The following is a 23,273-nucleotide window of genomic DNA, read 5'->3' on the forward strand; positions in this document are numbered from 1 at the left end:
CAAAGGGGTGAAAATGGCGGAATCTGGTGGGAGAACAAGGTGCAGAGTGAAGCATGGAGGCAGAGGGAGGGATGGTGTGTAGATGAGAACAGGCTGGGCTAGAAACATCATATCCTCCGATTCACTACCCACTTTCCTGGTCAGATTCCACAATCTGCAACCCTTTGATTTCTCCACTTACCATCTGCACCTTTCTCTCTGTGGGAGCTAATCTTGCAGATCTCTACATTTCCACACAAAACAAAGTTTGTCTTTATCCACTTTATTTGGGAACCGGTCAAAACAATAATGTAAATATACAAATAAGCAGGTTAAATCAATCTAACACAATCTAAATTTGTTCAAAAAGGTCCACGTTGAAAGCAATTTAAACATTAAATTACATGATTTGCAAAGTTGATGCAGGATCCCAACCCTGACCAACTCTCACTGGAATGGCAATATCCAAACACGGATCTGTTCAGGGGGGGGATCAAGCACAAGCTGAGCAGCTTCAGAGCAAAACTGACAAACCTGATAAAGCAAAGCAGCCCAAGAGTGGGAAACACTACAGAACTATAGGTTACAACTATAGAACTGTACTGTTCTACGTTCTACAGGTAACCACAACAGGTTGGCACTGCTGTTAAGTCATTGAAATGAGTATGGTTAAGATGAGATTTTCATTTACATTTATTTAAAACAGTTGAAGTAAGAGCTATTCCAAAGCTGTCTAATTTAACAAGGAAACTGCAAATGTTCATTTATACGATTGGAAATGATTAACGGTAAAGGAAAATCAAGAACAGTCAACGTGTGCAGCATGTCATTCAGCATCCGAAAGAAAGCAATTAACATCTCGAGTGAACCCCTTCATTTGGGTTCCAATCTAAATACAACATTACCAACATTCATTTCTAGAATATTCTCTTTTACTACTAATATTTGCTATTGAATATTGGGATGCATCCAAGAGTGTTTTGGGAGAGGAGTAAACATGCTGGCAAACACGGATACAGTGACTACTGATAAAAGTGGTTACATATGTAACAAGGTCGGATTACCCAGGTGAACAACTACACACCCATTTTCTAACACAGCTAAACACTATAGATACATGATGCCACCGAGTACACTACAATCAATGAAAATAAATAAATGTAAATCACACCTATAATCACTCAAGCCAAATTTAGACAGCAGCAAGATTGCAGAAGCCTGAATCCCCAATGCAGCTACAATCCAGTGACACTACCAATGATGCATTTACATTTTCCAGGGTAGGAAGTAGTGGAGTAAGGTTTTCAATGACGTCAGCACCAGCGGTGGATCGCACGGTAAGTATGGAGAGATATTTCTTCATCCCCCCTTTCTATGACAAAGCAAGCACTAGGAAAAAAAAGATCAGATATTAAAACACCACAAAATGTTACTAATCGCTATAAAGATAATCATCAAAATGTACAGAATGTTTATCAGAATTTTCAAAGGAAACTATGACAACAATGTGGTGGAATTCTAGCAATGGGCTGTTATTCCTTTGGTGTGGACATTTCTTCTACATTACAGGCAAATTCACTATTTAATCACCAACCATTATATACTCTTTCATTAAAACCTACTAGTTTCTGCAAACTATTTAATTTGAAAGCACAAAAATATTTTATCTGCACTTTTGAAGTGAAATATTGAAAATGGAAAACATTGGAAACGTTATAACAGCCTCTGATATCTGATGCAGAAACACAGAATTATTAGAACACGGGAGCAGGCCGTGGTGTTTACACTGTTTCCCCAGTCCCAGCAACTCCATTAGTATTGCGTAGGAAGGAACTGCAGATGCTGGGTTACATCAAGGATAGACAGAAAGCTGGAGTAACTCAGCAGGCCAGGCAGCATCTCTGGAGAAAAGGAATAGGTGACATTTTGGGTTGCGACCCTTCTTCAGACTGAAAATCCCGAAATGTCACCTATTCCTTTACTCCAGAGAATCTGCCTGACCCACTGAGTTACTCCAGCTTTTTGCATCTAACTCCATTAGTCTTGCTCTTTTCCCATAACCTTTCAAAATATTCTTACTGAACTTGCTATTCCTCACTTTTGAAAGCCTTGATTGACCCCGAATCCATCACCCACAGGCTGGGAGTTCTGGATCATCACCATTGTCTTTTTACATCCTTGTAATTTGTGCCCCAAATTTTAAACCTATACCTCTTGGCCCATCAGCTAATGGTTAATGGAGCCCATCATTCAGCCCCTACACATTGGCACCTGCCCAGAACCTTCTCCATTACTTGAGATATAACACCACAAAATTATTCATACAAACAAGAAAAAATTAAATTTGTTCTTCTTGCAATATCAGATTGATTTAAAATTGTACACATCCTAGTTTAGTATTTTACAACATCTCTACACCCGTCATCTGCGTGGAAGGAACTTTCCATGGTATAACCAGCCATTTCCACACATTGCAACACCGACAGTTGCAATGTAATGGTGTTACTCCACGACACACAACCCATGAATTACTGCAACATAACACAAAATATGGGTAGAAGAGGACCCACTTAGAATAATGTGTATGAAGAAACTGCAGATGCTGGTTTAAACCAAAGATAAGACACAAAATGCTGGAGTAACTCAGCGGGACAGGCAGCATCTCTGGAGAGAAGGAACGGGTGACATTTTGGGTCGAGACCCTTCTTCAGACTGTTACGGTGGAAGGGAGATACATAAGGAAGTGCGAAGGTGTGAAAACAGGGCAATGGGAGATCAAGGAAAATTTAGAATAGATCATTGTTAGCTGGGAGAAGGTACAACAAAGCCGAGATAAACTGTAGTCGGAGACAGTAAGACTGGACAGAGAACTGGGATGGGGGAGGGATGGAGAGAGATGGAATGCAAGGGTTACTTGAAGTTAGAGTAGTCAATGTCAACGAGAAGGTACCTCTGGAGTTTGGCGAGTGAAGTTGGAGGAATATACATTGACCACAATTACCTCCTTGTAAAAACTTAGATTTGTGAGTCATGATCTCCCACATACAAAACTGTGCTATTCAGAATGCACTTGTATCTTATCTGAATACTCCAGTAAATTGCCTACCACAGAAGTTAGGATCACTGGTCTATTGTTCCCCAGGCTTTTCCTTGCAAACCTTAAATAGAGGCACAACCCATTCTAGAAGACAGTTTAAACTCCAATACAAAATTCACCATCCCCAACATGAATGTTAACTGAGACTTTCCTCAAATCAGGAGGTTTTTAAATGTTCAATCTGCTGAAACAGTGAGGTGAGATAAGAGACAAAATTGACAATTTCAGCACGTCAAATCTGTCACAAGATTTCTAATCCTGAACAATGATAATTTCATCTACCGGAGATTATTCCAAATGTCACGGCAATGGTTTTAGTTCATTCACAATCTTCTCACTTGTTTTTCCAAGCCCTTCAGGGACGTTAAATGTGCAGATTGTGATGCAAACAACTTTCGATAAGCATCGATTTTAATTGTTATCAAATGTCATAAGAATGCAGCGACCAGCCAGCTTGTGCTTGGTTTCAGAGATCCAGCAAAAAAATGTGGGACAAAAATCCAGGTGGATTTTGGATTAACTGTTTGAAGGAAGAATATTTATTCTCATAGCTAAGCAGGTACAAAGCAGCAACATACCGGTTATAGCTTCCTGGGCAAAATACTTCACATCCATATCTTGGTCCTGACTCAGTTTCTCCAATATTGGCTTGACTTCACTCTGTAAAGTGCTGTAATTTAAAGCAATTTTAAATCCTGTAAACATTGGAAAACCTAACAGTAGCCCTCCCAAACCCAAAAATACACTGGATATCATCAAGCTTAGAATCTGCCCTTCTCCCTCTCAGTTAACCTTCCATTTTCACAAGCCTGATCAGGGCTAGAACAATTAACCAGACAGTACAGTCATAAACTGCAACAGAGCTAATTTGGGTTCATGGGTAGAAATAGCAAGACACTTGCATAGTTAACTTTAACCAGATTGAATGGGAAAGGGCAGAAGTGGATGCACCTTTGTGAGATAAATAGAAACTGGTGGATGCATAAATTAAAATTCAATCACAAAAGCAGTTTTATGAATGGTATTAACTAAAATTACCTCCTGTGGTTTTCACTACTGAAATATAATTTGTACTTCATTGACAAGACCAGAGGGAGGAGGGTTAAAAGGGAACGGTGGGGTAATTTTTTCATACAGTGTTAGAATTATTATGTGGAATGTGCTGGAGGCAGGGACTGTAGCATCAGTTAAGCAGCACTTGGGCAGGTACTTGAATGAGCAGGGAATAGAGGGAAATGGTATTAATGCAGGGAAGTGGGATTATAGAAAGAATGATGTAGGAAGGAACTGCAGATGCTGGTATGAACCATTCCTTCTATCCAGAGATGCTGCCTGTCCCGCCGAGTTGCTCCAGCATTTTGTGTCTATCTTAGTATAGATAGATATTGTTGGCACAGATGGGGTGAGCTGAAAGACCTGTTTCTATTCTATGCCGTGCACATGGGCTGAGGAATGATTAATGGAGTTTAATGCAGATAAGTGCGGTGGGTTGCATTTTGGGAAGTGTAACCAGTGCAGGACCTACACAGTGAATGGCAGGACTCTGGAAGGTGTTGCACAGCAGAGGGATCTAGGAGTGCAGGTGCATTGTGTCTTGAAAGTGGCATCATAGGGAGGTCAAGAAGGCTTTCGGTACATTGGCCTTCATCAGTCAGGGTTTTGATTTTATATAAGTTGGAATGTTATGCTGCAGTTGCTAACATACTCATGATCATAGATATTAAGTAAACAGACCAGTAGTTTCCTGCTTTCTGTTCCCCATTTTTTAATTAAAGGAGTTAAATTTGCTACTTTCCAAATTCATGGAGGCTACCTTGAAAATAGGACAATTTGTAATCAATGCATTACTTCTCTCAGTAGTTCGTTCTTCTATGTTCATATGGACAAATTGAGAGGTTTGGTACCTGTGAGATTGTCGGGATAAAGGATAGCTATCTAAAAAGGTAGGAAGTTGAATAAATTGTTAATAGGGGTGGAAACTAAAATTCAAGAATCATTGTAGAATGGACAATCAGTCTAGCTAACGGATTAATTCAAGTTCATAGAAAAGCAATTGGAGACCACAGATCAGTTATCCTGTTTACGTTGGGCAGGATGCTCTATTTCACTTTTTGATTCCCAACTAATTTAAGATAATAATTATGCACAATACTTACTTAGCATCTAAAACCGGTCCTATTTTCTGCAAAGATTTAGCCACATTGAAGCGTACATTTGCCACTTGATCGCCTGCCATCTGTAGAACTGTTGGCAACATCTGTTTTGCTGTGATATCTTGGCCACAGGCTTCGGACAACACCTGAAAATGCATAAGGCATATTTTTAATTAACAAAGATTCAAAAAGACCACCTACCTGATCAGTACAATACTCACAATGCAATTTTCTAAATGCTATACAATCAGAGGCCTTAGTCCATGTTGGGACTAATAACACAGAGTGGCACAGTGGCGCAGCAGTAGAGCTGTTGTCTCTACGCCAAGACCCGGTTCGATCCCGACTATGGGTGTTGTCTGTGTGGAGTTTGTGCATTCTCCCTGTGGCCATGTGGGTTTTCTCTGGATGTATTTCTCCCGTATTCCAAAGAGGTGCAGGTTTGGAGGTTAATAGGCTTCTTTATATTGCCTCTAGTGTGTAGGACATAGAACTAGCGTACGGGCGATCACTAGTCGGTGTGGAATCTGTGGGCAGAAGGTTCTGTTACCACGCTGTACCTCTATAGAGTGATACAGCATGGAAAAAGGCACCAGCACAATTTGCACATGCTGACCAAGACACCCACCAAGGCCAAATGGGAGGAGTTGGCTGCGCCTAACGGCTGCGGCTCTCTGGCAGTCTGTTTGTCTTTTTTTCTTTTTTTTGTTTATGTCGGTGTTGGGATGGTTTTTGTTTCTGTTTTTGGCTGTGTATGTGTGGTGGGGGGGTGGGGGGGGGGAAACCTTTCTTTTATTAGGTCTCTTCCCCGGGGCGCAGCTTGCTCGCGGGGCCTTTCATCGCCCGGCGCGGCGCGGCTGCGGGACTTAACATCGCCGGCGCGGCTCGGCGCGGCTCGGCTACGGGACGTTTCAGTGCCCGGTGCGGCTCGGCCGCGGGACGTTTCAGTGCCCGGTGCGGCTCGGCCGCTGGACTTAACATCGCCTGGTGCGGCCGCGGGACGTTTCAGTGCCCGGCGCGGCTTGGCCGCTGGACTTAACATCGCCAGCGCGGCTCGGCCGCGGGACGTTTCAGTACCCGGTGCGGCTCGGCCGCGGGACGTTTCAGTGCCCGGTGTGGCTCGGCCGCTGGACTTAACATCGCCCGGTGCGGCCGCGGGACGTTTCGGTGCCCGGTGCGGCTCGGCCGCGGGACGTTTCAGTGCCCGGCGCGGCTTGGCCGCTGGACTTAACATCGGCAGCGCGGCTCGGCCGTGGGACGTTTCAGTGCCCGGTGCGGCTCGGCCGCTGGACTTAACATCGCCCGGTGCGGCCGCGGGACGTTTCGGTGCCCGGTGCGGCTCGGCCGCTGGACTTAACATCGCCCGGTGCGGCCGCGCGACGTTTCGGTGCCCGGGGCAGCTCGGCCACGGGGCCTTCCATCCTCTTGCGGGGGCTGTGCGTGTCGGTTGCCTCGGTAGGGGTCGAGCTGCCTGTCCGTGGGTGCGGGGGGAAGAGAGGGGAAGTTTTGTTGCCTCCATCACAGTGAGGGGGTGTTTGGAGTCACTGTGATGGATGTTTGTGTTGGGGTCGTGTGTCCTGTGTTCTTTTCTTTTTTGCTGTGTCTTGTGACTGCTGAAATTTCGTTCGGTATTTATACCGAATGACAATAAAGTTTTGTTATACTGTTGTTATGTTATCAGCCCACCGAGTCCATGGCAAGGAATACAAAGAATGGAAGGATATACGTTAAGTGCAGTCACATATGAGTTGGCATCATGTTCGACAGACATTGTGGACTGAAGGGACTGTGATGTACTGTTCTATGTTCTACGTACAGTAAGGATGTGGCAGCATGAGAGATCGAAGTAGAAAGTTCTTTCGCATAGAGTGGGTGTATTGAAAGGTATCACAGTTGGTGTGGATAAGATGGGCCAAATGGCTCATTTCATGCTGAACAGCTCTATGACTCTTTCCCTTCTCATAATTTGCCTTGTCTGTCCATTCTATACTTTTGCTACTTTCTGCATGGATTGGCATCAACACACTAATTCATTCACAAACACGATTTGGAAATAAAATTTTGTGCATGCTTCTCAAAGATGAAATCTATCTAGGATAACAGATCGATAAATCAACAAATAAGGAAATGTCTATGCTTTCCTAGAATCCGGATACACGAGTTTAAATGTCAACGGTTCATGTAATATCAAACTACAAAGTTATGTAATTGATATATTTTGCAATTTAAAAATAATAAAATTAGTCTCAGTTTTATATTTAGATCGCTATAAACATCAATTATTTTATTTACACGAATATTGGTACATAAAAACAGGGTCAGGAGGAATGGTTCTTATGACCAGCATGTTTTAATGAAGATAATGCAACTAGAAATCAAGCTCCACTGAAAGACCAAGTAAGGCACTTCTTTGAAACAGATTAAAACGTTGATTCCTTAATTGAGTTTGACGTGCTCAAAGATTGTAGACTAACAGTCTCTACCAGTAGTTTTATAATTTTGACACAACTCTACACTGGCATTGCATGAAGGGATATCCTTGGATGGAATGTTAAATCAATATTTAATTTTTGCAGAATGCAGAATTCACAAAAAAGGAGACAAAATATATTAATGAAAAAAAGAACATTTTAAACAAATCCATGATACTTTTGTTAAAATTCTGCTCTTCGGACTGAGGTCTAACTATATGCTTTATTAATAATAAATATGAACTTTCAATGTTTAAAATCATGCATCAACAGAATTATACTCACATTAATGCAGAAAAGGGTGGTCATTCTATGAAGATAGTTGGGATCACTGGCCATGGCGAGAACTTTAGGCACAATTGTAGATTCGGCCCATTCTTTGCCAAACTTCTCCACCAGTTTTGTCAAGTTGTTGGTAGCAGCCTCTCGAATGGCATAAACTGGAAGACACATTCACAGTAAAGAAAAGATCCAAAATGATCATTCTTACTACTGGATTTTCAAACTAGTGGTGGAATTCCACCTTAGTTAAATGAAATAGAAGTTTCCTGAATGTTTCTCAAATATCACCCTGTTTAATACCAAGTTACACACAGTAGGCCATCGTGCACATGGAAAGCAAAGACACTAGAAGAACAAGATGGACCACTCCGTCAAAATTGCCTATACTGAAGTGTAGTACACAAAGGAGCGGAACGGCCGCCATTTTAGTAAGAAAAACCTGCCGTTCGCTATGCCTCTCGCAGTGTAATCAGTGTTTTGGGGGAACAGTATGTGCGATGATACCATAAAAATGCAGAATATATCTCATCTATCAATTCATAGATTTTTGTTATTTTTCTTTTTAAATGTTTCTGCGAGTTTCTGCCTACTAAAATGGCGCCATGACATACTACGGTTTTAAGGGTCGAGTGGTCTATCTTGCTCTGCTCTATTATCTTTGATGGAAAGTAAAGTACAAAATAATTAAAACCATTTTAATATATCATTAAATATTTTATCTTGCAATTAAATATTTGAAACATGCATACAAAACAGTTTGTTTATCATTCGGTTAATCAACTGCAAGTGAACAAAATAGCCAATTAAAATAAATGCATAAAGTTAATTCAAGGGGGTTGGTTACACTACCTGATACAAGTGATCATTATTGAAACATTCTCAGTTACAATTCTAATTGCAAGATAAAATAAACTCACACTTAAGGCCAAATAGTCAAATCAAATGTAATATACTTTAAAACAAAATCAGTCCTTCATCATAAAATAGGCAGATTAGATTAGTTTATCTTGACGACATCATTGGCACAGACATTGCAGTCTGATGGGCCTTCATGTGCTGGACTTTTCTATGTTGTATGGACTGTGCCAGGGGGAAAAAACTATATATATTTCATTTATCAAAAGGAAACGAAACCCAAATGCAGATCATAAACAAGAGCAACTATAAAAGATGTCTTGACCGATAGCAGAAATACAAGTTGAGGGCTCCCATCACATTTAAATGGCTAAGTGGTGAGAAATATTAAAATGTCTGTTAAACAAGTTTAAATACATCTTAGTTGTCTTAGAAAGGATTTGCAGCATTAATTAACTACTATGATTTGTGCAGTTGACACGCATGTAATTTAATTGACCAGACCTTATATGCCAGCTACCGCAGTATCTGAATGCAGTGTTCTACTCATTCAACTACCATGTTTACTGTATACCAAAGATAAAATCAGGCTTTGCTGACATACTTACACCTAGCAAGTGGCAATTCTGAGAAAACACACAGGCATAGAGCACGGAAACAGGCCCTTCAGCCCAACTCATCTTTGCCGACCAAGGTGCATCATCTAAGCTGGTCCCATTTGCCCACATCTCTCTAAAACTTGCCTGTGGGTGGGTGTATTGCCTTTAAATGTTGTTATTGCATCATTTAAAAAACACGAGAAATACAGGCTAAAGGCAGCTAGAGTATTGTGCAGAGTTTTGGCCACCACACAAGAATATAATGAATTCACCGCTAATGATATAGGTGATTTCTGAACACAGAGAAAGAGTGGGTAAGTTATGATAAAAGCAAAACTTGTTCAAAATGCTAAGTCAGCCGACATCAGTGGAAAGAGACAGCTAATATTTGAGGTCATCGTAGTGGGTTCTATCAAAACTAACAACTCAAAAAAGGTTTTACACTCATCACTCTGCAAGGAGTGCTCCAATACTATGTCACAACATTTCTAAATAACATTTATTGCAGAAGTGAACTGCTGTACAGTCACATTTAAATGTTAACTGCAGAGATAATGGCATTAAAGGAGCACGATAAAATGTTCAATTTCTCCTTTTTGTCAGATTTCTTTGAAGCAATTTTTTCTCCAAAAGTGTACATTTTATTTGGAGTTGGCCATATAGATCTTGAACAATAGAACGTGAATGGCCTTATTATTCTTATTTTCTTCAATTATTTAAAACATATCTTAGATCATACAAAAGGTATTGGGCAGCCCAAGGTCGTTTAGACAAATGTTCAGAGAGGGGAGTTGGTAATCATTGATTCTTGAAATCTATTATTGTTATTTCTCATGAGAAGACAAGTTATTAAAAAATATTTACAACGTGGATCTTGTGTTAAATGTTTTATCATTTAACTGAAAAGGGGGGAAGAGAGAGAGAGAGAGAGAGAGAGAGAGAGAGAGAGAGAGAGAGAGAGAGAGAGAGAGAGAGAGAGAGAGAGAGAGAGAGAGAGAGGGAGGGAGGAGAGAGAGGAGAGAGAGAGAGAGAGAGAGCTGCAGTATTCACGATGTTTTATCATAATCTTTCACAAGATGCCAATATACTTTTTCTGTAGTTGTCAAGGAAACAACGATACATTCCAATTATCTATTGGCACTTGGTGACAAATCACATTAACTTGCTTCTTCAACCAAATTAAAGCTGCATTTCTGTTCACTAAGGTCACAGGAGGTTGCAATATCTCATACTATCGACTCTTTCAGAGGCAAGGATAGCTCCTGCAATTGAGCTTTCCCTGCCCTGACAGAGGCACTCTTCTAGCTACTTAGAGACTAGAATTTACTGGTATAATTACAAACTCGCAAACTTGCAATTTGACAATTTTTGTGATCAAATATACAAATATTTTACTTTTTCCGGATTTAATTGCAATGTTCATCAGTAAGGAAATACTATAATAGATGTTTCAATGTGCAAAGCCAATTGATGGTAGAGGCACAACCTTCATTTTCATCCAATATTTTTGACAAAAATTGCCTCATTTAACAAAGCAATGCCAAAAAATAAATACTAGTCATTGCACAATGTTAAAACAGAATACAAATAACTTCCATCAGCTCATTCTTTTCATCTACCTAAGGTCCCTTGTAAAGGTCATCAGTTGCAGCACACAACTACCCATCAACTCACAATCCAGGCTGGAGCGATTGGGCTTGTATACACTGGAATTTAGAAGGATGAGGGGGGATCTTATGGAAACATATAAGATAATTAGGGGATTGGACACATTAGAGGCAGGAAACATGTTCCCAATGTTGGGGGAGTCCAGAACAAGGGGCCACAGTTTAAGAATAAGGGGTAGGCCATTTAGAACGGAGATGAGGAAGAACGTTTTCAGTCAGAGAGTGGTGAAGGTGTGGAATTCTCTGCCTCAGAAGGCAGTGGAGGCCAGTTCGTTGGATGCTTTCAAGAGAGAGCTGGATAGAGCTCTTAAGGATAGCGGAGTGAGGGGGTATGGGGAGAAGGCAGGAACGGGGTACTGATTGAGAGTGATCAGCCATGATCGCATTGAATGGCGGTGCTGGCTCGAAGGGCTGAATGGCCTACTCCTGCACCTATTGTCTATTGTCTATTGATCCGAGTTACATAGAATCAAAAGCAATTGATACTAAAGTGTAATTGTAAATGTAATTCTATATGTCTGTGCCCATTGCTTCCAGTACCTCAATGATCTTCTAGATTATATTCTGACAAATCAACACAAAAATGCAAAAACTCAATTTTATTACTCAGCTGTATCATGCCTGTTGAACACCTCTGGCAGATGGCTGTGGTTTTATTTAATAAATTTGCTCATAAGTTATAATGCACATCCATATTTATAATCCGAGTTTCGGGTCATTTATCACGTGCCAGTGAAGGGGGGACCCTTTCCCTGAGGGCACATTTAACCTATCAAACAAAGGGAATGGGAGAAATGAAGTTATTCATTTCTCAGAAGTGTTTTCTCCTATCACTCCTGGAGAAATAACTTAGTTTTCTCACAATGCTCTGCTTGGAGATTCTATATTACCTTACAAGGAGTTGCATTTATTCAACTTATCAGTATGACTTTCTAATTTTACAATTAGTAAATTGAAAGGGTGGAGAAAAAGGATGGAAAAAATTGTTTACTGTTGGAAATAAAGCTTTTTTTAAAATATATATAAACAGTGACATTGAAAGCTGCTGATCTGCACGTCTCTTTGTCCTTGTTTACTGTTCTGCAAATTACTGATTTGTCCGACTCTTCTGATTTGCTGCAACTACAGTCAGTCAGCATAGTTTACTGGCAGTAACTGTAACACATCCCACAAAAGTTTGCATGTTTACTGTAAAGTATCCTAACTAAATCGTCACAGTTAGCCAACTACTAAAATATTCTTCCCATGCATGCAATTCCAACTACAAATTAATAGTGAACAGAAGAAGCTGATGAGGAGGTGCATTCAAGACTTAAGGCGCGGCGTGACAAACATTAACATTGTAGATAGAGGTGAATGATTAGAAATCTCTCTCTGTTAGGGCAGGCCATACATAAATCAGAAGCATTCAAATGAAAACAGAAAATAGGACTTTGGTTTATAGGAATTTGGTTAGGATATATTTGGAGTATTGCGTGCATTTCTGGTCACTGGTTATTATATAAAATAATGAGAGGCATAGATCGGGCATAGTTGGAATCTTTCTTCCAGGATGGAAAAATCAAATACTGGAAGGCATAGCTTTAAGGTGAGAGGGGCAAAGTTTGAAGGAGATGTGTTGGCCAAGCCTTTTCTTTTCCATGGATGGCGAAGAATGCCTGGAATGTGCTGCCGGGGGTGGGGCTTGAAGCAGATACGTGAGTGGCATTTAAGACTTTGGATAGGACTATGAATATGCAAGAAAAGGAGGGATATGGGTATTCTGCAGGCACATAAGTTATAGTCTTGGCATCATGTAAGGCATAGACATTGTGGGCCAAAGGGCCAGTTCTTGTGCTACACTGTTCAATGTTCAATGCACCACCTTGCATTTATCAAGATTAAGACCTATCTGCCATTGTTCTGTCCATTTTACCAACTGCTCAATATTAACCTGCAACCCAAGACTAACCCTCAATTAACAAGAAAATAAACACAAATTATTGTGTCATCTGCAGGCTTACCAACCCTACTCCATTTGTTCGTATCCAAATTGATAAGAATTCTAGCACATATTCAATGTATCAGTCCAATTACAAAAACAATCCTCCACCAACATCCTAATCACAAAACCAATTTTGAATCCAATTTGCCAAGTTGCTCTGGATCTCACAATCTCTAACTTTCATGAAGTTCCCATGGAAACTTTGTAAAATGACTTACTAAAGTCCATGAGGACAGTCTCAACTACACTACTCATGATTAACAAGGCATTAACAAGGCACTATTAGTGAATTTGCAAATAAGTGGTATTGTAGACAGTGAAGATGGTTGTCAAAAATTGCAGCAGGATTGTTTGGCCAGGTGGGCTGAGGAATGGTTGATGGAATTTAATTCAGAGAAATGTGAGGTGTTGCATTTTGGTAAGTCTACCAAGGGCAGGACCTTCACAGTGAATGGTAGGGATTTGGGGAGTATTGTTGTGCAGAGGGATTTAGGAGTGTAGATACACGGTTCCTTGAAAATGCCATCACAGGTAGTTAAAAAATACTTTCAGAGTATTGAGTATAGAAGTTGGGAGGTCATGTTGGGAGGTCAATTATATAAGACATTGGTGAGGCCACATTTGGAGTATTGTGTTTAGTTTTGGTCACTGTGTTAAGTTGGAAAGAGTTGCAGAGATGATTTATGAGGATGTTGCCAGGACACAAAGGCCTGAGCTATAGGGATAGGTTGAGCAAGCTAGGACTTTATTCCTTGGAGCGCAGGAGGATGAGGGGTGATGTTTATAGAGGTGTACAAAATCACGAGAGGAATAGATCGGATAAATGCAGTCTTTTGCCCAGAGTAAGGGAATCAAGAACCAGAGGACAAAAGTTTGTGAAGGGGGTGGGGGGGGAGGATTTAATAGGTTTTTTTTTTACACACAAAGTGTGGTGGGTATATATTTGACTGCACTGCCCCTCAACTGTGCATCTATTCTTTGCCCATTCCCACCAAATCCCCACACCAGCAAACATTCCTGCACGGATTGGCACTACTTTATTGTCACGTACCAAGATACAGTGAAAAACCTTTGTTTGCGTGTTATCCAGGCAAATCATGCCATACATAAGTAAACCATACCATCCAACGTTTTGGTTCAGTTGTAGCCCACCACCTTGTACAGGTCAGAAGCTGTTGCAGTGATTCACACATCTGCTATTCCTACAGTCACCAGCAGGAGGAACTGGCTAGGACTTCCCTAAAGATCTCTAATGCAGACTCTTTAATGCACCCCATAATTATATTCCTTTCTATTCCAGTTACAAAGCTGGAAGTGGTTTAGCACTGCCCTTCTTTCATCATTAGTATAAATGTAGTAGTATGGAAGAAGATACACAATGTCAGAATTAAAAATCATAATTGCATTCTGTTCTGGCAGGCTCTTTCCATTAATCAAAAAAGATAAAATGCTGGAGTGATTCGCTGTGAGGCATCAACTCTAGAGAACATGGATAGGTAACATTTTGAGTTGGCACCATCAGAATGATTGTGGAGCTGGTGGGGGATGGGGGAGGTGTGAAGAAAAGAAAACAGGAAGAGAGGAGGGGTAGGTCAAAGCCTGGCAACTAGGTGAGCACAAATTATAGTAGTTTGATTGGCAGACAGTTGGACAAAGGCCAGAGGTGAAAAGACAGGTGGTGTGAAACAGAAGGATTGAAGAATTGCAAGGTGTGAAGCTAGAGGAACGAACATCGGTGGAAGGGGAGGGGGACGGGAGAAATAGGTGCACCTCCAAGTGGGGCATAGAGGAGGCCTGGGAATGGGGATGGTTTTAGTAGTTGTCTCAGGTTCGGCCCAGGAGAGAATAGTCAGTATGGGAATGGGAAGAGGAATTAAAATGGTTAGCAACCGTGTACAAGTGTTTGGTGAAACAGTTGCCGAGTCTAAGCTTGGTCTTAAGGAGGAACAGTGCCTCATATTCCGCTTGGGTAGCTTATAACCCAATGGTATGAACGTTGAATTTTCCCACTTATGGGTAACTACAAAACCAACCACGCCCCATCTATTCCCCCCCCCCCCTCCTTTCTTCCCTTCCTCCTCCCCTGTGCTCCATCTGGACTCCCCACCCACCCTCTTCCTTTTGTCCCCTCCCCCTACTTTTCTTCCAATAGCTTCAGAATTCGCAATTCTTCAATCCTTTTGCATCACACCTGCTGTCTTTTCCTCTCTGGTCAATATCCAACCATCTGCTGAACAACCCTTCCTCCCTAACCCCCACTCTCTTCCTTCACCTGTATCCATCAATTCATTGCCAGGCTTTGTCCTGTCCCTCCTCTCTTTCATCTTCCTTTCCCCAACCCAAAACGTCACCTATCTACGTTCTCCAGAGATGTTGCACGACCCGCTGAGTTACTCCAGTCTTTTTTTTGTAAGCCAACATATGCAGTTCTTTGTTTCTGCTCTTTCCGTTATTTTAGAAAGACTGATCTGCTATCTGCCTTACAGTCAAGGCAATTTTGGAACAGGAATTACAAATTAAGGTTTACATCACAACATAAAGAAATGGAAAAATAGTAAATTCTTCAAGTGGAAAGTGCCAGAACACATAGTCTTAAGTATTCTTGTAAATTAAAAATGATTATGGCAAAACATTTAAAAATAACCCTTAGCCTCATAGAAAAGTCCATTGCACGATCCTTAAATCTGTAGCCAAAATGTTAAAGACCAAGTAAAACTTAAACTGTAAACGGGTCAGGTCAATAAAATTGTTGTCATTAAGTAACACCAACTTAGTTTGTTTCCCTGAGATGGTTAGGATCTCGGCCCCACAAAAATCATACAAATTACATCTGTCGACCTTTTGCATCTACTCTAGACACCACAAAATATCTCCCTGCTGGTAACCATCGCCAGAGCTCAACAAATGTCGCAAGCCAAAACACAAGAACAACAGGATCTTTTATCAAGCAGATGTTAATGTTGGGAAAAAAAACTATTTCTGCAAAGTTGAGAAATCAAGAACATGGAAGCTCCAGCAAACAACTAAGAACCATTGTAACAGCAAATGTAATGGTTTATCACTTACTCACCATGATCCACCAGCCATGTCATACAAAGGGAGTTCAACTTCTCATCAAAAAACTCTACTCCCTAAACAGATTGAAAAAAGAACGTCAATAAAATAACACTTTCAATCTCTTGCAGAGTAATATATTTCTTCAGTGCTGTCTAAAAATGTGCCAAATATTCTCATTCCAGCCTTTGTAGCTTGCTTCTTTCCACAGCAGGATGTTTCTCAGATATCTAATAACTTATTCTGTCTGACCCAATGGGTAGTGAGTGAATGGGTGGAATGCGAAAGAGTGAAAAGTGTTTGAATGAACTGTACATAACTAGATCATACTGTAGCAGTAGGTTTTGCAAAATATATTCACATCTGATTTCATTTAGTTAAGGCCCTTGCATCAAGTATTTTGTAAATCCTCATTAGTTTATTGGTGCCAAGATAACACCAAGACCATGGTCCAATAAAAACAAAAAAACAAACTTAACAGTGTTCAGTGGTTGAATGAAAACAGTAGGAGCATTACCAACTAAGTACTACCCTACCAGGTCCATAGAAGGAAGTAGTTTCATGACTCAAAATAAATTAGATGTGCTATTTATCTTGTGCCACACTGCTAGAGTGACGGACTCGATACTTCTGACCAGCGAAGTATCTCTCCCTTTATATTGCAAAATATTATTCACTTTCTTATTATGCAATTCTTTCATGCAATTAGTTTTCCACGTTCAACAAGGATTCAATCACTGGGAATAAGCTAACAATTTCCCAGATTGTTATTGCGTGCTTGCACAACTCTCGGTTATTTGGCTTTCATATCCAATCCAATTGAAAATTCCCCACGGGTGCAGCTCTATTTTCAGCTATGAACTGCACCCATTGCATTTACCTGGACCATGTCAACTCCTTACATGCAAAGGGCAAATCATCCCAAATTACCCTAAGTAAACAACAGGCGGAATCAGCGGATATATTCAATGCATAGTTCACCACAATTACATTTTACTAACCATTGGTAAAATATAAAAACATTAGAAATAAATCACATACCAACTGTCCAGCAAGCAGAGGCATGTATTCTATTATTGCAAGGCGCACTCTCCACTTGGCATCTTCTGCTAACTCCACAATGGCTGGCAGAAGGGATTGAGATAACTGCCGAATTCCAATAACTTCATTCACGCAATCCAGATTGGAGATAATGTTCAAACGTACTTCAGGACACTAGGAAAGAAAGGCAATTTTTTTTTTACTAATGCACATGTGAAAAGTGTTATCTCAATAGATGCTGGGAACGCTGAGAGAATGAAAAAATACACATAAAGTCAACAATTGCTTTTCCCCACAGACTTTTTCTTTTCTAATTAGTTTGGCGGACATTCATTAAATATCGAACTGACAAAATAAATCTAAATGCAGCTTTTTAAGCATATATTATGGTTTAGATGAAACATTATAAAGTTGCTGCCGGAGAGATTTACTAACAGAATCTTTAAAAGGCAGCAAATCCTTTATGGGTGTCCACTGCAGAAATTAACCGTCATGGAATCTGAATGAGTACACAGTACCATGCTTAAATGGTGGCTGAGGTATGAATTTTCCTTGAAATAAGCTTTCTAAGCAAACTTCAAAATCAAAATACTGTAAACTTTGGAAATCTGGTTGTATTTGGTTACAACCACAATTTGCTTCAGTAACAGAATCTAATTAATTTTGAGGTTCCTACAGGAGACAAGTGCTTATGAAGAAGTTAGAATAAAAGTAACATAGCTTACAGGTCTTTTGTTTAAAACACAAACCTGGTTTTAAATGTGTAGAAAAAGCAGCATTCATTTTAAGTTACAAACGACACAACCTATCAATGAAAGTGTTAAGCTGGCTCATAACTTTACCTGGCAAAACTACCATTCAAGAAGAAGATATGGAGATATCAGACTACACTGAGAGGGGGGGGGGGGGGCAGAAGCAGTCACTGACAGCATTTCTGATGTGCCTAGACAAGCACTTGTATCGGTAAGGCATTAAAGGCTATGAGCCAACTGGTGGAAGATGCAAATAAAATAAATGGGTGTCCACTGTGTTATTGTGATCTTTCATCAACATTGGTTTGACAACAGATTTGAAACAATAGAGAAAAGAGTCTCAGTTTCCTGTGGGAAATGGTATCATTAGTCCATTAATTATTTCCATTATCTACAACTACCATGTAGCAGTTAAAAATGAGTGATAGTTTTATTCATGATAAAAATTACCTCATCTTTGAGTTGAGCCAAGAACAGAGGAAGCAAATGTTCAACTGTACTGTCCTTGCCCAAGATGGTGGACAGACCCATAATAACAGAGGCAAGAGCCGACTTTACATGTTGATTGGTATCGGAGACAAGTTCCTGGAAAGGAATTCATAAAATCATCAAATGAAAACTTACATAACTCAAGAGTAGTGTTCAGTACTTAAATGCACTGTGAGCAACAGCTCGAAACCTGAATAAAGTGCATGTGTACATCAACGTATTAATAACCTTTGCTTATAAAATCTTTATAAATGCCAAAGCTCAATGGTGATTTTCCAACTTTTCTATAAACTTGCAAAACTGAAAACAAAACCTAATTAAACAATGTACCGACATTTTCCCATAAAACATTTACCACAGAGAATATTCTTGAATAATTTTATAAAAGTGGAATATTGGTCAATAGATCCAAATGAACTCAAAATCTATCTTCATGTTCCATCATGGCCAACAGGTTTTTGTTCTGCTGTTGCTAACTGACATATTTTTCAACGTGTGACATTCCACGATCAAGATTACGAGACAACTCTGCAATCATATGCAAGTCACAAAAGGCAATATTGTCAATTGAGAGCTTTAACGGAATATCTAATGATGTTAAAATCAGCTGTATGCATGGTTGATACATATCAACAATAAAAGTTAAAATGTTGCATTTCAGAAGCTCATTTCTCTCATGCAGCGGTTAAAGCAGAAACACGATCTTCGGCTGAACTCGAACTTGTCAAACATCCACCACCCCAGCTAGTCCCATTTGCCTGCATTTGGCCTTTCTTTCAAAAATGGAAATGAACCACCACATTATACTCCAAAATTGGACATATTTTAAATAAGTGTTTAGAATATTCAGAGCAACTTTGCATCATTATCTGTGTACGAAAACTCATTATAGTAGCTTTCTGAACGGTCCTAATTTGATGACCATGGCCCAGGATTTGGGGCTGCAATCACAGAAAAACTAACTACTTAGATAATACTGCATCCATAAATGCATAGTTGGGTGACAAAATCTCCCTGGGTTGTGTCCATTGGGAGGTGGAGGGGGCACTTTGGAACATTCACAATTCTAATCAACACAGAAACAGCGATTTAGCTTTAAGTTGATTATAGTTAAACACTACTGAAAATGTTATTGATTTCATGTTAAACCTGTGAATTTTCGCACAATACTCAAGTATTACTTGAACATTTTTGATTTTCCCTGTCCTGAGAAAGTAATTTTAAAAAAACAATATAGATCTGTCCAGACCATGATGAAAGATCCATGGATATTTGTTACTTAGTTTCTTTAAAAGTTTGACATTTCAGTTTATATCAAAACAATGTGTTTAGAGTAAAATGTTCATTATGAATTAAGACCTATTCCGTGGTATGGTGTGAGAATTCTTGTCTGATTAATTCAGTATGCTTGATGCTACACTTATCCCTTGAGGGTCTCCAGAAATGAAAATTACAGATCAAGAGAAACAGATACTACTAAATCGTTGCATATTAATTTTCCTTAAAGTTAATGGCAAGATGTGCCTTTTGATTGACCACAAAATCAAGCTAATGTGGTAGGGTGCCTTCAGAAGTTACTCATTTTAATTAGATGCTATAATATTGAGATTGTCCAGTTACAAGCAGATCGCAATCATAATTCAAAAGGCACCAATCTGAAGGATACCCTCACCATACTATGCCTAATTTAAGTACAGCCCATCAAGGAGACCAGCAAGATGGATTTGCCATTGCTGCAGGCATCTTCTGCTGTATGGCAACTCAGTTAGCTGCATTTCCTGCTGCAGAACTGTTAGGATTAAGAATAGTACACCAGAAAGGAACTTTGTTGTAACTAGTGGTTGACCTTTACCATTAATCGTGATTTCCAATCCACCCCAGAAATGAAGGAACTGTTTGTTTTTTCTAAAGCAAATAAAATCAATTGCTACGTCAATTTAATTATATAATAAACCAAGAATTTGGAGTAGACTTGATGGCCGAATGGCCTAATTCTGCTCCTTATTCACTTATGAACATGAGAATGTGAGAAGACATTACCTTAACATATGGCAAGATGTGATTCATTATGACAGTCTCTCTGCAATCCACTGGCAAGTTTTCACAGAAATCTGCAGAATGAAGTATCACTTGTTAAAAAGTTGTTATATTTTAAATATAATTATTATATATTAACAAACTAAGCAAAATTGCACAATTGAAAAATGTCTGCTTGCCTATTTGAATATCTTTCCAGAAGATGGTTGCAAGAAACATATTCTGAAATACAATTTAAAATAGCACAAGGCTAGCATCTGAAGTATAACTAATATTATAATTTAAAGGAAGTGTCAAAGTGCCCCATTCCTTTTGTATACTCTTGTGCAGGGGCAAATAATCCAAATTAATTTAGAAAGTCACTTGGCATCAATGGAGGCAATATGCCAGCAACTGCACCAGAGACAATTGCCAAAGCATGTTGGCAGACACATCACAATATTTGAAACATTTGCCTTATGGATAAGCTAAATGATTGATGCAGCGATGCTTTACCAGTGTAGGCTCCATTTCCACAGTGCTTCCACCGGTGAGGTGCTTTGCTGAAATACAACTAATAAGCTGGACAATCTGAAACACCAAATATAACTGATGTACCTCATTTCAAGATGCAGGGCTAAAGGCAGATTTTCTGGATAAAATTTATGCCATTCTGAATAAAATTATGACATTCCTTACACCTTGATGACTTTAAGCAGGAAAGAGTACAGAGAGAATTTACGAAAATGTTGTCAGGAATCAAGGGCTTAAGCTAAACGGAGATTGGGCAAGCTAGGACTTTATTCCTTGAAGTGCAGGAGGCCGAGGGGTGATAGACAATAGACAATAGGTGCAGGAGTAGGCCATTCAGCCCTTCGAGCCAGCACTGCCATTCAATGCGATCATGGCTGATCACTCTCAATCAGTACCCCGTTCCTGCCTTCTCCCCATACCCCCTCACTCCGCTATCCTTAAGAGCTCTATCCAGCTCTCTTGAAAGCATCCATCATGTATATAATCATGAGGCGAATAGATGAGGTGAATACCCAGTCTTTTATTCAGAGGATGAAAATAAAGAACCAGAGAACACAGGTTGAAGGTGAGAGGGAAAAGATTTAATAATGAGTATTTGGAAAGAGCTGTCAAAGGAAGTAGTTGAGGCAGGTATTATAATAGCATTTAAAAGACAAAATACAAAAGCAAAGGCTCAGATTCTCAAAAACGTGAACTATAAAAGCTGTACATCTAAAATAATAATGAAAAACAAGTTGATTAACATCTAATAGCAAACACAAAATTATTAAATTAAACGCGAAAGGCCATAAAGCACCAAAAAGCTAATGCTTAGTCTGAGTCACACAGCACCGAATCAGGGCCTTAGCCCCAACCTGTAAATGGGTTGGACAGATGCCCAAGATGCCCCATCTATGCTAGCCCTATTTAGCCGTGTTTGCCCAAATATCCCTCGTAACCTTTCCTATCCATCTACCTGGCCAAATATATTTTAAATGGTGTTAAAGTACCTGCCTCAACTACCTCCACTGGCAAGTAATGCTGAGGTTTTATAAGGCACTGGTCAGACTGCATTTGGAGTATTGTGAGCAGTTTTGAGCCCTCTACCTAATGAAGGATGTGCTGGCATTGGAGAGGGTACAGAGGAGGCTTATGGGAAGGTTTATGGGATGATTGGGTTAACGTATGATGAGCGTTTGACGGCACTGGACCTTACACGCTGGAGTTTACAAGGTTTTACCAAATAGCGAAAGGCATGGATAGTGATTATGGGGACATTTCCACTGGGGATGTCTAGGACCAAGGGCATAGCTTCAGAATAAAAAGGACATATCTTTAGATAGAAAACAAGGAGGAATTTCATTAGTCAGATGGTGGTGAATCTGTGAATCACAGGCAGCTGTGGAGGCCAAGTCATTGGGTATTTTTAAGATGGAGATTTCACTGATTCTTTATTACTACGGGTATCAAGGGTTATAGGGAGAGGCAGGAGAATGGGGTTGAGAATGAAACATAGATCAGCCATGATTGAATGGCAGAGACGGGTTGATGGACCGAATGGTCCAATTATGCCCCTATGACGTATGAATCTTGACTGCACTCATTTCAACAATAAAATCCATCCAGTAGCAGGGTGACTGAAATTGAAAGACAAAACTGAAGACAATATTCAAAATGCTGTCTCTCCGACATTTTGTACAACTGCAACCTAATATTCCAACTTCTATGGTCAAAACCCTGACTGATGAAAACCAATGCATGTCACTTTCGAGGAACTATGTACCTGCACTCCTAGATCCCTCTGCTCTACAACACTCCACATGGCCCTTCCATTCACTGTGAAGGTCCTGCCCTGGTTTGACTTCCTGAAATGCCACACTTCACACTTATCTGCATTCTCTATTAGCCATTCCTCAGCCCATTTGCCCAGCTGATCTGCAGTGATTCACTTCACGAAAGCTGTCTGACATGCAAGGTATTGCCAGTATTTGTATTGCCAGTATTTTATGATTTTCTTGTGGATTTTGCCTTGCATCTATTTGGTTAAAATGGGCAAAATTCAAAATCTCCAACCATACCAGGTTCAGTACATGGAGTACTCCCCCTCTCCAATACTGTGTATATCAAATATATTAGGAAAGTAGGAGTAAAGTACTTCTGCAACCTCCTTCTAGAGGATGAGATGCAGTTGCAGATGTGATTGATGGACAGCAGTGTAGCTATGTTGATTGACATCTACCAGTTTCGCACAAAAAAATTCTGACCCAAAATTCTGAGTCTGAATAAGGGTCTTGACCCGAAACGTCACCTATTCCTTTTCT

At 40.0% G+C, this 23,273-nt stretch overlaps 1 protein-coding gene across 1 annotated transcript in view; it reads right to left on the reverse strand.

Annotated features, from left to right (window-relative positions):
• Positions 1-254: 254 nt before the first annotated feature.
• Positions 255-23,273, reverse strand: part of ppp2r1ba (protein phosphatase 2, regulatory subunit A, beta a) — a 31,571-nt gene continuing 8,552 nt past the window's right edge. The window contains exons 8-15 of the mRNA XM_078426538.1: positions 20,464-20,534; positions 18,385-18,519; positions 17,183-17,356; positions 16,158-16,218; positions 7,986-8,140; positions 5,233-5,375; positions 3,655-3,746; positions 255-1,368 (exon numbers count right to left, since the gene is read on the reverse strand). Coding sequence (XP_078282664.1) covers positions 1,352-1,368; positions 3,655-3,746; positions 5,233-5,375; positions 7,986-8,140; positions 16,158-16,218; positions 17,183-17,356; positions 18,385-18,519; positions 20,464-20,534 — 848 coding nt within the window. The 3' untranslated portion in view covers positions 255-1,351. The remainder of the gene's footprint in view (positions 1,369-3,654; positions 3,747-5,232; positions 5,376-7,985; positions 8,141-16,157; positions 16,219-17,182; positions 17,357-18,384; positions 18,520-20,463; positions 20,535-23,273) is intronic.

The sequence above is a fragment of the Rhinoraja longicauda genome, chromosome 32 (assembly GCF_053455715.1).
Source record: "Rhinoraja longicauda isolate Sanriku21f chromosome 32, sRhiLon1.1, whole genome shotgun sequence".
Taxonomy (NCBI): Eukaryota; Metazoa; Chordata; class Chondrichthyes; order Rajiformes; family Arhynchobatidae; genus Rhinoraja; species Rhinoraja longicauda.